The following is a 19133-nucleotide window of genomic DNA, read 5'->3' as shown; positions in this document are numbered from 1 at the left end:
CCACCATGTCCTCCTGAGGAGTCCCCCGAACTGTTTGACAGCAGTGTTGGGTACATGCTCCAGGAGGATGCCCAGCATTTTGAAGGCTCTGATGATAATACCCAGCTAGAGGAAGGCAGTAGCGTGAGCGCAGAGAGAGGGGATGCTCAAGAAGGACAGTCATGTTCCATCAGCTGCAACATACTGCCAGGTTTGCTCCAGTGATGAAGAGGGAGGGGATGATGAGGTCACTGACTCCACATGGCTGCCTGATAGGAGAGAGGAGGAGGAGGAGGCACATCTCCAGTGAGGCAGGATGCCCTCCGGGGGCCAGCTTAGGGGCAGCACACTGACTGAATCACACCGCAGAGCTCCGCCTGTGCAGGGCGCTGGCTCTGCGCATTATTCCAAAAGTTCTTTGGTGTGGGCCTTTTTTGAGATGAGTGCATCAGATCGCACCACTGCTATCTGCAACTCATGTCTCAAGAGTATCTCGCGTGGCCAAAACATCAGCCGCTTGGGCACCACATGCTTGACCAGACATATGTTGACCTGCCATGCAGCTCGTTGCCAAGAGTACCTTAAAGACCCACACAAAAGAACAAAGCAGACCTCTCCCTGCTCCTCATCAGCTGGGATCTCCAACCCCACTAGACCTTCAGTCCTCTCTGAAATATGCACTGAGAGGAATGAAGGTGTAGAATTTGGTGTGTCACAGCCAAGTATTTGCGGGCACTCTGCTAACATTGCACCAACGTCTGATTGTAGCAGGCAAATTTCCCTGCCCCAGCTGCTGGACCATCGCAAGTTCACTCCCAGCCATCCACATGCCCAGTGGTTGAATGCTAGCTTGGCTAAATTGCCAGCACTTCAACTGCTGCCTTTTCAGTTGGTAGACTTTGCCCCCTTCCGTGAGTTTGTGCAATGTGCGGTTCCTCAGTGGCAGGTCCTCAAACGCCATTTTCTCTCACGAAAGGCGATTCCGGCTCTCTACTCGCATGCGAAAGGCAATGTCCATGCCTCACTGGACAGGGCAGTCAACGGTAAGGTTCATATTACCACTGACTCATGGTCCAGCAGGCATGGACAGGGACGTTACCTATCTTTCACGGCCCATTGGGTCACTCTTCTGGCAGCTGGGAAGGATGCAGGACAAGGTAGTGTTGGAGGTTGTTCCGCTACCACGCCTCCAAAATGCTACTACTGGTTGTGACACATCTCTCTCCTCCACCCCCTCTTCTTCTTCCTCCATGGCCTCTTCCAGTGCTTTGTCCTCGGAACCAGAGGTGCTCCATAGGCATTCAAGTGGCTACGTAAGTATGCAGGCAAAACGATGCCATGCCGTGCTTGCGCTGGTTTGTTTGGGGGACAGAAACCACACTGGGGCAGATACTCTGTCAGCTCTGCAGGGGCAGGCTGAAAGGTGGTTGATGCCACGTCAGCTTAAGCCAGGAATGGTGGTCTGCGACAATGGCACCAAGCTCCTCTCCGCCCTCCGACAGGGACAACTGACCCATGTGCCCTGTTTGGCTCACATCCTTAACCTGGTGGTGCAGTGGTTCTTGGGCAGGTACCCGGGCTTACAGGATGTCCTGAGGCAGTCCAGGAAAGTCTGTGTGCATTTCTGCCGATCATTTAAAGCCAGTGCTCGGCTGGCTGAGCTCCAAAAGGAGTTGAACCTGCCCAAGAACCGCCTTATAAGTGACATGCCCACCATGTGGAACTCAACGTTGGCAATGCTGAAGCAGCCGCACACTTAGAAGAGAGCCATCAATGAGTACCTGTGTGACTATGGCAACAGGATAGGGTCAGGGGAGCTTGGTTTTTTTCACCACGCCAGTGGGGCATGATCAGGGATGCATGCACTGTCCTGTCACCATTTGAGGAGTCCACAAGGATGGTGAGTAGTGACAGTGCATGCATCAGTGACACTGTACCTCTTGTCCACCTGTTGGAGCATACACTGCATGGAATAATGGACAGGGCACTTGAGGCAGAACAGAGGCAGGAAGAGGAGGACTTCCTTGCCTCTCAAGGCCCTCTTTATCCCGACAGTGTTCCTGCTGTCCGACCCATCACACAGGAAGAGGATGAGGAGGAGGAGGATTGTGTCAGCATGGAGGTGGAGCCTGGCACACAGCATCAGCAGCACAGTCTTTTAGGGATGATTTACAGTCCCAAGAAACCCGTGGACTAGTACTTGGCTGGGAGGAGGTGGCTGCGGATCATGTTGTCCTTAGTGACCCAGAGGACTCTGGACCGAATGCCTCAGCTAAAATACGCTGCATGGCCTCCCAGAAATCTGCAAAGCCTGTGGAAGGAACCTCGTATTCTTCAGATCAAGGAGAGGGACCATTACTGGCTGGCTACTCTCCTTGATCCACGGTACAAGAGTAAGGTTGTGGACCTTATCTTGCCATTGCAGAGGGAGCAGAGGATGAGACATCTCTGGGAGGCCTTGCAGAAAAGTCTGTGCAACGCGTTCGCAGAGACTGGGAGGTTACAAACTCCTGGTCCTGGACAACGTGTTGCTGAGTCTTCGGTCAGTCCCAGAAGGAGTGGTGGAGAAGGTGACCGATGCGTTCAGACAATTTTTTAGTCTGCAGCCCCAAGATATGTTCGTTTCCAGCAACCATTGCCAGCGTTTGATTTACATGGTGCAGGAATACCTAGGGGCAAGGTCAGACTGGGACACCTTTCCCACTGAAAATCCTCTGGCTTACTAGGTCTTGAGGATGGATCACTGGCCAGAGCTTGCACAGTATGCAATTGAGCTACAGGCCTGTCCTACATCCAGTGTTCTTTCGGAACGCACATTCAGTGCTGCTGGAGGCTTTGTAACCGATCACAGGGTGCACCTGTCCACCGACTCGGTTGATCGGCTGACCTTCATATAGATGAATTAGTCTTGGATCACCACCAGCTACCAAGCACCTGAAGCTGATGTAACTGAATTATTTATTTTTAAATGTCACATCCCTTCAAGACTGCCTATGCTGATGCTGAGTGACTGTCCTGTTATGTTGACTGACTTTCCTCTTCCTCCTCAATGATACTGCTGATAGCTTGGAAGAATATTTTTGGTTCTGGGTGACGCCACCAGTGGCTAAGGCCCAATTTTTCAGCCCCCTGTTTAACAGGGGCGTGTAATTAAAATTTTTGATGCAATGCTTTGCAGCAGGGCTCATTCCTGCACTCCAACTAAAGTATCTGGGAGAGGTTGCAGTGTCGTGGCACCATCACCAGTGCCTAAGGCCCAATTTTTCATCCCCTGTTTAACAGGGGCATGTAATTACAATTCTTGATATAATATTTCACAGCAGGGCCCGTTCTTGCACCCACCGAGAGTAACTGTGAGGACTTATAGTGTTGTGGGACCAGCACCACCACCACCAACACAACCACCAAAGGCCCAATTTTTCTACCGCTGTTCAACAACCGCATGTAATTACAATTCTTGATATAATCGTTCACAGCAGGGCACTCCAGCGCCCACCAAGAGTCACTTTGAGGGCTTACAGTGTTGTGGCAACACCAACACCTTAGGCCCACATTTCTGCAGAGCATATAGGGCAGGCCCCTACTTTAAAACATCCAACTTACAAATGTCTCCTACTTGCAAACGGAAGGAGACAACAGGAAATGAGATGCAAAAAGCTTAAAAATGTATTTTTTGACTGGAGCTACACTTTAAAAATGTACCAGTTTAAAATTACAAACAGATGCTACTTAACACAACAAACCTACACAGTCCCTGTCTTGTTTGCACTGCCTGTATACTGCTGTTCTGAGTATATAGGCCCTGGGGGCCCCGCACCTTTCCTTATTTTAATTTGTGTATGTGGTTCCCCTTAATATCCATACAAGACCCAAAGGGGCTGGTAATGGGCGGGGGGGGGCTACCCATGCCATTTTTTTCTCAATGATTTTCATCGGTATTGCCGGAACGAGGCATTACATTAAAACCGCAAGCAGTTTTAAATGACTTTTTTTTCCGTTAATTGTCATTTTGTGCAGGGACTGTTCTAAACACGGGAAGCATGTGCCACTTCACAGGCATACTATAGACACCCCCCAGGCACGATATTTAAAGGAATATTTCACTTTTTTTGTTTACTTTAATCGGCGCCGTTCAAAAAAAAAATCCTGATTTTGTGTGCTTACTCCTGGTCTGTAACTTAAAAACTTGTTATGCTTGTTATTTCATAGACACTAGAGTTGATTTGCAGTATTGGATATTGTAGCTGTATGCAGTTTTAAAAAAAGAAATGCAATTACTGTGACTCTATTCTATTGAAATAATTTTGATAATTTTTTTTGTTAATTCTCAGGCTATTCAATGTGCTGTGTTAAACATTACAGCACATAAAATAGCAACCGTTTTAAACATGCATTTAACAGTTCAATTCTCTTAATTGTGCAGGTACCTCTGTTATTCAAGTGACAGCTACAGATGGTGATGACCCTACATATGGAAACAGTGCCAGAGTTGTTTACAGTATTCTCCAAGGACAACCCTATTTCTCTGTTGACCCCAAAACAGGTAGGCAAGCAGAGCACACAGATGCATATTTCATTGTCTGAATGTTACACGAAAATAGTTTTTATTTTTTACAGCGAGAACAGCTGTAATGATATAATGATGATACTGTCTTGTATAGTTATAGAGCCATTTGTGAAGACCAGTATCAAATGTATTCCATTCCAATCACTATAATTCTATTTTAACACATGGGTAAATCCACATTTATAGAAATTATGGTTTCCAAACATTTACCAGCTGGATATCAAGTTATTTATTTATTTTAATCTATGGACAGCCGTGAGAAAGAAGAGAAAAACAATAAAAGATGCCATTCTAAGAGAGTTGTCTACTACTCAATATGTGTCATAGTAACTTACTTTCCTTGTTCAATGTTGGTCGGTGATGTCACAAGGGGGCGGTGCCACCAGGTGACATCGCCAGGTGGTTTCACCCTTTGACAGTTTTTATATAGGTAAACGGTGGAGCCTGCTGTAAGCGGTTTGCCTTCGTTGATGGTGGAGCTTTTCTTTTTACTGGTCTGGCAGCAACAGTGTCGGAGTGATTAATGATGGAGCTACATTGAGGGACATTTTTTAAAAAAATAAAGGAATTGTTATTACTTTTTGACACTTTTTGGTGAATGGGTAGGGGTACCCCCTACTCAATCACATAGGGGGGGGGGATCTGGGTGTTCCTTTCTTAAAGGGGGCTTCAGGGGCCAATAAGCCCCCTGCTGGCAGACCCTCACAACCACAGTGTAGGGGAAAGAGGCCCTTGTCCCCATCAACATGGAGGCTAGGTGGTTAGGGGTGCCCCAAAGCACCCCCTATATTGAAGGCATTTGGCCTGGTATGGTTCAGGAGGGGGTAGCGCTCACTTGTCCCCCCCTTTCCTGGCCAAGTAGGCTGCATGCTTGGATAAGGGCCTGGTATGAACTTGGGGGACCCAACACTGTTTTTTTTTCAAATCTTTCTATTGCTGGCAATGGTATTTATTGCCAGCAATTTAAACATACTTTTTTTTTTTTTGAAATGTCAGTTTTGCTGCAATAGGGTACTATTGTACAGATGCGTCACTTTACAGGCAGGCTAAGGGGACAACCCCCCCCCGGAACTACAGTGCCTTGCGAAAGTATTCGGCCCCCTTAAACTTTTCAACCTTTTGCCACATTTCAGGCTTCAAACATAAAGATATAACATTTTAATTTTTTGTGAAGAATCACCAACAAGTGGGACACAATTGTGAAGTGGAATGAAATCTATTGGATATTTTAAACTTTTTTAGCAAATAAAAAACTGAAAAGTGGTGCGTGCAAAATTATTCGGCCCCTTTACTTTCAGTGCAGAAAACTCACTCCAGAAGTTCAGCGAGGATCTCTGAATGATCCAATGTTGTCCTAAATGACTGATGGTGATACATAGAATCCACCTGTGTGTAATCAAGTCTCTGTATAAATGCACCTGCTCTGTGATAGTCTCAGGGTTCTGTTGAAAGCGCAGAGGGCATCATGAAGACCAAGGAACACACCAGGCAGGTCCGTAATACTGTTGTGGAGAAGTTTAAAGCCGGATTTGGATACAAAAAGATTTCCCAAGCTTTAAACATCCCAAGGAGCACTGTGCAAGCGATCATTTTGAAATGGAAGGAGTATCAGACCACTGCAAATCTACCAAGACCTGGCCGTCCCTCTAAACTTTCAGCTCAGACAAGGAGAAGACTGATCAGAGATGCAGCCAAGAGGCCCATGATCACTCTGGATGAACTGTAGAGAACTACAGCTGAGGTGGGAGAGTCTGTCCATAGGACAACAATCAGTCGTACACTGCACAAATCTGGCCTTTATGGAAGAGTGGCAAGAAGAAAGCCATTTCTCAAAGATATCCATAAAAAGTCTCGTCTAAAGTTTGCCACAAGCCACCTGGGAGACACACCAAACATGTGGAAGAAGGTGCTCTGGTCAGATGAAACCAAAAGCAAACTTTTTGCCCACAATGCAAAACGATATGTTTGGCGTAAAAGCAACACAGCTCATCACCCTCAACACACCATCCCCACTGTCAAACATGGTGGTGGCAGCATCATGGTTTGGGCCTGCTTTTCTTCAGCAGGGACAGGGAAGATGGTTAAAATTGAGGGGAAGATGGATGCAGCCAAATACAAGACCATTCTGGATGAAAACCTGTTGGAGTCTGCAAAAGACCTGAAACTGGGACGGAGATTTATCTTCCAACAAGACAATGGTCCCAAACATACAGCAAAATCTACAAAGGAATGGTTCACAAATAAACGTATCCAGGTGTTAGAATGGCCAAGTCAAAGTCCAGACCTGAATCCAATCGAGAATCTGTGGAAAGAGCTGAAAACTGCTGTTCACAAACGCTCTCCATCCAACCTCACTGAGCTCGAGCTGTTTTGCAAGGAAGAATGGGCAAGAATTTCAGTCTCTTGCTGTGCAAAACTGATAGAGACATACCCCAAGCGACTTGCAGCTGTAATCGCAGCAAAAGGTGGCTCTACAAAGTATTAACGCAAGGGGGCCGAATAATTTTGCACGCCCCACTTTTCATTTTTTTATTAGTTAAAAAAGTTTCAAAAATCCAATAGATTTCGTTCCACTTCACAATTGTGTCCCACTTGTTGGTGATTCTTCACAAAAAATAAAAATTCTGTATCTTTATGTTTGAAGCCTGAAAAGTGGCAAAAGGTTGAAAAGTTCAAGGGGGCCGAATACTTTCGCAAGGCACTGTATATTGAAAGGAATTTTCTTTTAATTTAAGCATCACTAAAATCACTGCTCCTTTAAAAACAATTTTTTTTTAAGTTTTTTTGCATTGATACACATCCCTTAGGGCAGTACCCAGGCCCCCATACCCTCTTTATGGCTGAGAACTTGCTATAACTTTTGTGCAAACCAATCAATATAGGCTTATATGCATCTAAGCAATAGGGGATATATTTATGGCATTTTTATTATACTTTTTTTTTTTACTAGTAATGACAGTCTGCGATTTTTAAACTGACATTTATACAGCGATCAGAGCTAAAAATAGCCACTGATTTCTGTATAAATGTCACTGGCAGGGAAGGAGTTAACACTAGGGGGCGATCTAGGGGTTAAGTGTTCCCTAGGAAGTTGTTTCTAACTGTGGGGGGAGTGGATTGACTGGGAGTAGAGAGAGATCGCTGTTCCTGATCACTGGATGGCTCCCGCTGCTGCCAAAAGCCAATCTGGAGTGCGAGTCCTCAGAGAGGCAAGTTTTTTCTGGGCATCGCTGGATCGAGAGGGGGCTCAACTAAGTATTGGAGGACTGCTGCCTACAGAAGGTTTTTTGCCTTTACAACAACATTAAGTTCAGCTCCTTTTCCCCTGGCTTTGCTCCCCCCACCACTGTAACTTACATTTTCTGGCTGACAAAATGACAGTCAGTAAATACTTTGTTTTACGCAACAGGAGCAACTGTCAAAATGCAGTGTAAAATGACACCTACAGATGATCTGCAATTGTAATAATCACTTCAATACTGGCCACGTTAACTCCCTTCCTTCCCAGGCCATATTTCAGCTTTCAGCACTGTCACATTTTGAATGACATTTGCACAGTCATGCAACGCGGTACCCAAGTGAAATGTTATAATTTTTTTCGCACAAGTAGAGCTTTCTTTTGGTGGTATTTAATCACCACTGGGATTTTTTATTTGTTGCTCAAAAAACAAAAACAAAAAGGACAGAAACATTTTGAAAGAAAAAAGGCATGTTAAAGAATAAAATGTATACTTTTTATTTACATTAAACATTTGTATTTTTAAAATAAACACTGATTAGATTACATAGAAAGTAAAATCATTTTTGCAAAATAATAATTTTTAGAGAAAGCCTAATCCGCCCTCCACCCCCACCAAAAAAAAACAAAAAAACATTTATGCAAGCTACATCAAGACATGGATGAGTGAGTTTGGGGTAGAGAAACATGACTGGTCTGCACAGAGTCCTGACCTCTAACCCAATAGGACACCTTTGGGATGAATTAGAACGGAGACTGGGAACCATATCTTCTCGTCCACATCAGTGCCTGACCTCACAAATGCGGTTCTGGAAGAATGATCAAACATTCCCCTAGACACACGCCTAAACCTTGTGGACAAGCCTTCCCAGAAGAGTTGAAGCTATTTTAGCTGCAAAGGGTAGGCCAACTCAATATTGAACCTTACCGACAAAAGCCCCATACACACTATTAAATCCTCTGCAGATTTTTGTCTTCAAATTGACCAAAACCATATATTATGAGGTCAAACCATAAGAGTTTCAATTTGTATTTTTACTGAAGGTCCACTGCAGGTGTCATTATACAAATGGTCATTTAAAGCAGTTTTTTTTTTTTTTTTTTTTAAAGTCAGCAGCTACAAATACTGCAGCTGCTGGCTTTTAAATTATGGATACTTACCCCTGTCGATCGGCTCTTGGGTGCTGCTGCTGCCATCTTCGGTGTGGGAATCAGGAAGTGAAGCCTTTGCGGCTTCACTTCCCTATTGAGCATGCGCGAGTCACACTACGCAATAAGGACGGTCCCTGCTGTCTCTGGGATCCATGTTTCCCAGCAGACAGCGGGGGCCCAAAGGATTCTGCGGCTACCTATGCCCGGAAGTGGGTGCAGATACCAGTATTATACAGGTATCTGTACCCCCCCCCCCCCCCTGAAAGGTGACAATTGTGTCACTGGAGGGGGGGAGGGTTCCGATGAGCGGAAGTTCCACTTTAGGGTGGAACTCCACTTTAACTATATATTCAGTATATATATTTTTGTAATATTCCTTTTATTACCATTATGTCTTACAAAAAAAAATCCTATTATTTCCTTCCAGTATTGATATCCAGTGCTCGAACACTACTATTCGTTTTTTTTTTTTTTCTAATTATTTGAAAGGTCACATAGTTTGTCAAGATATTATCAGGAGCATTACTATAATTTGTTTAGTACTGAACTTATGTGTGAATACTGGACTACTGTATGATTATATAATATGTTTCTCACTTTACTGTTTGCAACCATATTTTTAATTAGCAATATATCTTCTCTGTTATTTGAAACCATATACAGTATAATAATCATCTATCTTTAGCATTTATCTGTTTGTTTGTTTTTTGTTTTTTTTTCGGAAATACCTATTTATTCTGTATTCTGTTTCCAAGTTCTCTTAATCCTTAATCCTTTGGGGCAGATATATTAATATTTCTACATAAGCTATGCAGGCGATTAGATTTAATCCTATCATTTTTATTAAAAGTTTATGCCACAAATGCGTTGATCTGTTTGATCATTGCAAAAGCATAATAAATGATCTTATTCTCAAGAACCCTTGGATGATGTATAGACCACATTCCCCAAACAGTTAAATACCTTTTTTATTTAACAAAACTTTGCAACATCTCTTCTTACATAGCTGAGACAAGGTTAATAGCCTGAGCTGTAAATGGCCATTGTCTGATTCCTAAGGGCTGCACACCACTTATGGAGCAGACATGTCACTCTCATTGAAGCTGAACAATATGTCCTGTGCCAGGGGTTATATGAAGGCTTCTTCTAATGGAGGGTATTGCCTTAGCCAGGAAGAAGGAGACATGAACGAGTCTGTAATTTATCACTGGTTTATTGTCATAATTGTGCTTGCAGATGGAAAAACTAAATTAACTGCATGAAACACAGTAATTAGTGAACTTTTTACAGGTCCAGCTGACTGCTGTGCAAGATCTACTGAGACCTCATGCCGTTAGCTAAAGACAAGTTTACATAGCAGTAATTAAACAAGTGTTTTTTTTTTGTTTTTTTTCATACTTTAAGAGTCTGTGTGTGTGTGTTTCCAAAGTATTGTAAAAGAAAAACTGACTGAAGATATGAGAAAGGAAGTCAGCACTTCTTTCCCTCTTGCTTCTTGGCTTAAAGCTTAAATTCACCTATCAAAAAATAAATAAAATGCACATATTTTGTGGGTAAAAAAATAGCATTTATTATTTTTTTACACTGTAGCCTGTAAAGCATTGCACCTGTGAGGGGTACCTGGTACCTCCTGCATGGGCAAAAAGTTAATGAACTGCTGGAAGAATCAATGAACTACATGAACGCTCTTCAGCACTCTCACAGTTCATTGAGAACTACAAGCCGCCTGCCTTGGTGAATGATGGTACTTGTAGTTCATTCATTCACAGGAAACTATGAATAAATGACACAGCAGTGTGGGTGGAGCCCACCACAGCCATGCCGTTTTCAAATTGTGACAGTGGATGAAGATACCCCATCCACTGTCACAAAGCGGGCAGTACTGATGGTGGGAGGTGGATATATAGGAGCATGTTACACCCTAATAATGGCTGTAACAAGTAACATGCTACAAAAGGGGAACTTAGCCTTTAAGCAGAGAGGTGGTGCGTCTTGTAACTTTTGGCTCCATTTAACTTTTGAAAGTCATTTTTGTTTAATGCAGACATGCACTGTTGTTTTTATCGCCTTTGTTGATCAACATTGATTGTATGTTATTTCATTTGTGTGCTATTCAGTCTGATTATAGCAGATTAGATTAAACACTTTCTGCCCGGCCTATAACAGATTGACATCCGGAAGGTGGTTCTGTTATCCTGACGGGGCGTCATATGACATCCAGTGGGATAACATGCTGGTGCGCGCCCATGGGGGCCCACAGTGCGGCAATCATGAGTGTGGTGTGTCATTCTGACACGCCGCATCTCCGATCGTGATAAGAAGCCTCTGACAGAGGCTTCTTACCAAGTGATCAACTGTGACCAATCACAGCTGATCATCGTGGTAAACAGCACTCCTCGGCTTGCACTGACAGGGAGTGCCGATCGACAGCTCTGCATGTCAGAGGGCGGTCTGTGCTGATAATCAGCACACTGATTATCAGCACAGCCCCCATCAAATGTACCCATAAGCTTCCAATTGGTGCCCAGTCAGTTCCCCATGATAACCCCCTGCCAGTGCCCAATAGAGTGCCAATCAGTGCCCACCATACTGCCAATCAGTGTCCATCACAATGCAAATCAGTGCCCAGCATTAACACCTGTTAGTACCTGCCCAATGATTTCTGTCCATCAGTGCCATCTATTAGTGTCCATTTATGCCACCTGTCAGTGCCAATCATTGCCGCCTATCAGTGCTGTCGGTCAGTCCTCATCAATGCCGCCTATCAGTGCCCATCAGTTCCGCCTGTCAGTGCCACCTGTCAGTGCCCATAAATGCCACCTGTCAGTGCCTATCAGTGCCACCTTTTAGTGCCTATCAGGGCCACCTGTCAGTGCCCATCAGTGCTGCATATCAGTGCCACCTTTCAGTGTCTATCAGTGCCACCTGTCAGTGCCCATCAGTGCTGCATATCAGTGCCACCTATCGGTGTCCATCAGTGCCGCATATCAGTGCCACCTATCGGTGCCCATGAATTCTACATATCAGTGCCTCTTCATCAGTGCCCATCAGGGCCACCTTATAAGTGCCAACTCCTCAGTACCCATCGGTGCCGCATCATAGGTGCCCATCAGTACTGACTCATCGGTGCCTGTCAGTGAAGGAGAAAACTAAATTTTATACAAAAACAAAGAAAACCTTTTTTTTTCAGAAATGTTGGTCTTTTTTAGTTTGTTTAGCAAAAAAGAAAAACCACAGAGGCGATCAAATACCACCCAAAGAAAGCTATATTTGTGGGAAGAAAATTATGAAAATTTAGTTTGGGTATAATGTTGTATGACCGCGCAGCTGTCATTCAAATTGCGACAGCACTGGAAGCTCAAAATTGTCCTGGGGAGGAAGGGACAAAAGTGCCTGGTATTGAAGTGGTTAATATAATCCAAATGGGGAGAGTCATGCTCTGCCTGGACAATCATCATTTCATTCTGCTATATGGATCGATAGCCCCGCAGGTACACACAGATTTGCCTGTCGTAGTCAAGTGGGCTTAAGCAACTTGAAAAAAAGGGTTTTTAAATGTTATCACACTATCTGGCTTGTTTCTTTCTCCATTATCATGAGGATACCACTTTAGGAGGATCCAAGACACCTGAGCAGTTTTTCCCGTAGAACCCAGGGGTGGGTCATCAGCATAACTGACCAAACTTAACTGTGTTGTCACGCGCTTTAAGGTGAGGGTAACCATAAAAGGGGAGCACTGGGGTGTCTTCACTTACCTTAAAGTCTGGAGCACTTTTCACAAGGATCTTCTCTCTATTTATTGAATATGGAAATCTTCAACATTTTGTTTATTATGGACTTTCACTATAAAGCATGTTTTGCACACCGTATATGTTATGTAATGTTTGAGCGCAAAAGCACTTTTTCCATTGATATGGCATGATATTTTTTTATTTTGATATACCCATTTCTGAATTAACAACATCACTTTATTTATGCAGTCATTTGCACGGTATTTATGATTGATTGCTTAGCGCAACACTTTTATTGTTATTTTTGCACAATATGGGACTGTGAACAGTGTCAGAATATTTATATGCATGTGTGGATACATATATATATATATATATATATATATATATATATATATATATATATATATATATATATATATACACATCTCTTATTGATATAATGGTGGAATCCAAGTGATAGCTCGCAAGACCCTTATTTTGTTACCATTTCATTCCATACTGATCAAATAGAAATGAGTGGTGGAGTAGGATTTGTTGGTTTGAACAGATGATTGTCCTGAAGTTACTTCACACAACCACTAAGATGTGTAATTTTTTCCTCGACCTGTGCCCAGATCATGACTCAAAAGTGATTCATCTCGCTATCTACACACATAGTTTTTTTTTTCATTAGATGTTTCTAAGCTGTTAGGACTTAACTGCAACCCAACTAGAGTATGATCTTTCTTTTAAGAGTAATTACTTCCCCAGTACAGGAGGCTATAGAGCTCAAGGGTGGTTTGTTATGTAAATAGTTTATGTGTGTGTGTGTGTGTGTGTGTGTGTGTGTGTGTGTGTGTGTGTGTTAAAGCTCAACATGTCAAGTTCTGGAATAATAAAGTACTTTAGAAACTGTTCAAAGACTAATAAGTTTAAAAAAAATAATAATAATAATTATAAAGTAGCTAATTTGTAATATTTAAAATTGCTCAATCTACCAAAAAAAAAAAAGATGTGTAATTGTTATTTACACATTGCTATTTTCTTTAACTTACTGAATACACTTACCTACCAGCCTACCTACCTACCTACAATGCAGCATCCATATAAGCCTTCAAGGAGCAAGATAAGGATCCTGATGTAAAATGCCCATAATAAATGACATCAAGAAACTTTCTAGAAAGTGTGGCAACTGAATTAAACATAAATTAGACCAATATTCAGTATTACTACCCCTGTCCTTTAAGACACCAACAGTTTTCTGTCAGGATGCGTTTGTCATATTGACAGTCAAATCCTACAGACTACACAAATAATGCCTGAGAAATGTCTCTCCTGCCTATGCTTTGACACAGTCGTGCTGTGTGTCTATCTATCTATCTATCTATGCCTCTGGCTACTAAATACCAGTTCATCTTTTTTTTTGCTTAGTTTATCTAGAGTATACTGTAGTTCACATTTGGCTAGCTCCCTTCCATTGTGTGTGTGCATTTTTCACAGTATACTATGAGGTTGATTTACTAAAGCCAAATACACTGTTAATTCTGCAAGTTGCACTCTGCAAGAACATTATCCCTAAAGCTGAGTGAATGAGTGAATGAGATGACTCCCTGCTGATTCCCTTCATCCAAGAACGTACCCTGCTGTACATTAAATTGGCAATATTATAAGTTTCACTATATTCACTAGACTGTGGGGCAAATTCCTTGCAGAGTGGAATAGATGATCATAAGCAACTACAATATTTGTATTGTGTGATTTTATAAAACTTGTAATCAGAGTTTCAAATTGTGTTCTGATAATGCTTTTAAATCATGTAAAGCATTGTTACTGGAAATTTAAATATATAGATTTGGTGAAAGCAAGGTAAATGATTAGGCAATTGACCTGGAACAGAATACAATAACTTAAAGGTACATATTTAGGCTCAGACAAAGAATTTAGGGCATATTTTAATGTGTCCAATTTTATGCACCAAAAATCATGTATGTTTTGCCATTCCTTCCTATGTGTCTCACATTAATGCACTGCAGTGTAATGTAAAAGGGAAGCTATATGGGCCCATTTGCACCTATGTGTGTGTGTTACCAAGTAAGCTGCATGCACATAAACAGTGTGAATCCAGCTTCAATTCGTGGCTGATGGTCTGAAGAGAAGAAGGTTGTGTATAACTGTAGATGGTTAACATTAGCCAAACCTATTTACTCTATACAGATAGGCATAAGTCATATTTTTGCAATAAAAATCGCTAAGGATAACACATAAAATATGAATACAAAGTTGTTTGCCTGGGAAATTGTCTAACTATCTCAACTATGAACTAAATGTAATATCTTACATTAATAGGAGAAGGAGAAATATTAGATATTAGTGGAGAGGAAAACTGAGTAATACCTCTCATTTTCCGCCAGCTGCTGCTTCAAAGGTTACAAAGATGATGAATTGTATTAAAATAAAAGTTTAGCTTAGCCATTCTGTAATCCCAGTGTTAGATTAAATATAAAATATGCAGTATAGTCTTGGATCTATAACTTAAAAAACAAAAAACTAAATGCAATTGGATTTAAAGATTTCTCTCTTACTCCTGTTGAGGATATTTCCCTCTACTTCCTGTACTGGAGACATACCAGTAAGAAAAATCTCTAAGGTCAGAGGATTTTTGACAAAGTAATGGGAAAATCTTTTCTAGGTCTTTGTCATGTAACAAATGCTCCCATTGGAAGATTTCACTTTATCTATTGTTGTGGTAATAGCTTTAAAAGATTGGAGTTTCTATCACTTTATCTATTGTTGTGGTAATAGCTTTAAAAGATTGGATTTTTATCACTTTTTGGTTGCCAGAACAAAAAGAAAAAGTACATCTCCACAATAGGGGTCACAGACAGCAAAGACAAACCTGACAGAAGTTCTAACACCTCCTTTCTCTGTTGTCAGTCAAATCCTGTGACACGGTATTGGGAGGTGGGGCCAAATTCCGCTGTGTCAATGTGTCACGGGTGCCCCCATGGAAAGCAGCTTTCTCTGGGGACACCCAATGAAAAGAAGTAGCCTGGAGTGCCTACCGTGGACCCCTGAGGAAGAGGATTGGAGATGCTCTGTGAAAAACCATTGCACAGAGCGGGGAAGTATAGGCATGTTTGGTAATTTTATACAAAAAAAATCCAAGGTTTACAAACACTTTAACTACAGTTTCGACTGGCATGTACTCACTCAAACACACCTACCACTGAGCTAAACAACTCCCATATCACAATATATGTGTTTAAATGATTGTCTTATAGCATTGCACATTGTAGCTGAGTTTAGTATTTTATTGCACAACCAATTTAGTAATATCTACCTGACTTGTTGTTACAGAATTTGCACACTACTAATGTTTTCAACTCAATATTATTTTCTTAATCTTATTACATTAAACGGAGTTCGACCCAAAAGTGGAATTTCAGCTTATCTGCCTCCTCCCCCTCTGATGCCACATTTAGCACCTTTCAAGGGGGCGGGGATGAGTGGGTACTTGTTTTTGACAGGTACCCATCACCCACTTCCGGGAGACTGTGCTGCTACAACCTAGACCCCCCTCTTCCTTCCCCTGCCACCGGGCCAGTTGGAAATCGGTTTGCATATGTGCAGTAGGGAACCAGCTGTGAACTGGCTTTACTTCCGGTTTCCCTTACCATGAATGGCGTTTTTTTTCTGATTATAATAGACATTATAAGTGCTGATATTTTATTTTTAGGTATACAGTAGTTACACTTAAAACTAGCATTTCAATAAAAATTCCAGATAAAGCATAATTTAAAACAGCACATCCACTAGCTATTCCTTGTGAATAGTTCCATAATAAAAACGACAAGTGCCAATCATTTTGTATTTCATAGAACAAGACATAATCCTAAGAAAATAACATAATGTTAAATAAATGGATTTACATGCATTACAGATATGTATACAGAAGAAAATATATTTTATAACCAACTGTGTAGCTTTCGGAAAACTTAAGATAATTCATTTTACAGCTATAATTGCAAGTGGTTTTACACTTAATTAATGTTTATTTTTCCCTACAGAAACAACTTTGTTAAAATAAAAAAAAATTAAAAATCATTAAAATTTTGTCTAGTAATTTCAAGAAACTCTGAAAAATAGTACAGTCTAGATATAAGAATTTAGCTTAAATGTGTATTCAATTATAGCATTTGAAAATGTAGTTTGGCTTCTTTCCTATTCTCCAGAATAATTGCAACATATTTTGTTTGGAGAAAACAGAGAGTGGATTAAAAAAAAAAAAAAATACATTTCTACTATTGCTATAGTCATACTACGCATGTTAATTATATGGCTTTGCTTTTCACTTGCTTTTGTTTGCCTGCTTGTACACACGTGCATGTTCTTCATAAAGAATTGTCCTTCTTTTTAAGAGTGGAATCAGATTTTTCAATAAAATTTCATATGCCATTTAAACTGAAGATCAACTTTTAATAGAAAGAAAAAAATATTCTCCAGATCACTTATATACAAAGTATTAAGAAAAATTACTGAGAGGGTCATTTGCACTAACTTGATCAGCTTCAAATGTGACCACTTACAGGAAAGGTCTGCCTGCTACATACACCTATAATCAAATATGAGACCTAGAACAGTAATTTGAAAACACTGCATACTGATAACCTTTTTAGCCTTATGTCACCAAAATGAGAGACTCTCTGCAGTGAACCTAGTGGCAGTGCCGTGTATACCTACATTTTAGCCAAGGCTGTTTCCAGACTTTTGGGAAAAGGACTAAGCCAATCATATACGTGTCAGACTATGTGATGTAATTGTAATTGTTCAGTAATAAAATGTAACCTAGTCTCTCGCTCTCTCACCTTTTCTCTCTCCTTTTCTCTCTCCTTCTCTCTCTCTCTCTCTCTCTCTCTCTCTCGCTCCTTCTCTCTCTCTCTCTCTCTCTCTTTCTCTTCATTCTCTTCCCTCCTCTATTTTGCTCATTCATTTGGTAGGTGGTTGGCACAATGGCAACCCAATTATGGAATGTTTACACATCTACATGTACTTTTTTTTATTGCCTATAAGAAAAAGCTAAATCCATTGAGGTACTATATGCTATAATAACATTATTTCTGTAGTTCACAATTAAATAATCACAGTTGTTCTTCTTTAATCTTTTTCTTAATGTGCTGTAAGCCCCCACACAACATTGTTCTGAAATGAAAAGGCTTCCAATGAGTACCATTACTTTCAGTACACACTCTGTGACAGGAGGGGAAAAACAGAACAGTAATGATATGTAAAGGTTTGTGAACTTTCCCCAGCAGCAGAATAGAAGGCTTGCAATGTGAATCAACACCAATTGTCACTCTTCAGTAAATGGAAATTTGTTGATAGATATTGTGCATTACTAAGCGTGCATTGCTTCTCAACAAGTGACACTTAACGATAATCGGCACTCAGTAAGAAGTGATCTCAATTGATCTCAAAGATCCCTGTTAAAAACCCTCAAATCTCATTTCATTTTCTTTGGAAGCATTTTATGTACCAGAATTGTCGCTTTTCCATATACTAGCAAAATGATTTGATTATGTCAGGATAGAGGAAAGCTTATATTTTCTATCCATATGACTTTGACATGTACATAATTATAGTGCCTTTACCAACATGATGGCAGTGGTTCCCTGCATGATTACAGCAGCTGTATAACTTTTTCACTGAAGGCATAATTAGCATCCGCATCCCTCAAGGTTAATTGCCAGTCATATGAAAATTTACCAAACATCATACAGAAAAAAAAGGCTATATGCTTGAAACAGTGCACTAGCTTATGCTTCAGCACATTTTTCAATTTATTACAAGTGCCAGTAAAACTGCGCACATTTTTTTTCAATAATTTTTACACTGTGTTGCTCAAATACGATATACAGTACTGGCCTGATGCTAACTATTTATCAGTAATTAATACACAAATTTCAGGGGGTACTTAATGGTTTAAGAGGTACTTTGCTACGTAGAAGTTAACTTCCAGGCTCAAATTATTACCAAACTATTAATATTGTTTTAAAAAATTGAATTAAGTATAGCTTTCAGCCCAGATTCACACTGAGCTTCGGGAATGAGTTCAGCTGAACTCGCACAATTTCACTCCTGCATGTCAGTCCCGATTTCGGCCCCGATTTCATAGACATCTGTGTGGGTTTCTGCACAGATGTTAATGGAACTCACACCCCGCAATTGAAAAAAGTAGTACAGAAACTACCCTTTGAAATTGGTGCGGCGCAGCAAATGTAGCATCGCACCGATTAGGACAGTGCCATTGCCAGCAATTGCCACCAATTTGACATGCGATTTGACATGTCAAATTGCAAGTCACATCGCACCAATGTGAACCAGGGCTCCTGTTATATATAAGTTAAACATTTCTGAATCACTGACAAAGAACAAGTGTGCAGAAAAAAAAAATTCCTTATGTGAATATTGTGCTCTAGTCCAGTGA

At 41.1% G+C, this 19133-nt stretch overlaps 1 protein-coding gene across 1 annotated transcript in view; it reads left to right on the top strand.

The window, feature by feature from the left end:
- Positions 1-19133, top strand: part of CDH18 (cadherin 18) — a 965040-nt gene that overhangs the window by 511716 nt on the left and 434191 nt on the right. The window contains exon 4 of the mRNA XM_077492030.1: positions 4403-4522. Within this exon, the coding sequence (XP_077348156.1) occupies positions 4403-4522 (120 nt within the window). The remainder of the gene's footprint in view (positions 1-4402; positions 4523-19133) is intronic.

Source organism: Lithobates pipiens, unplaced genomic scaffold (assembly GCF_037356315.1).
Source record: "Lithobates pipiens isolate NorthernLeopardFrog02 unplaced genomic scaffold, aLitPip1_a1.2 Scaffold_19, whole genome shotgun sequence".
NCBI lineage: Eukaryota > Metazoa > Chordata > Amphibia > Anura > Ranidae > Lithobates > Lithobates pipiens.
This window is presented reverse-complemented; position numbering and strand designations above follow the sequence as displayed.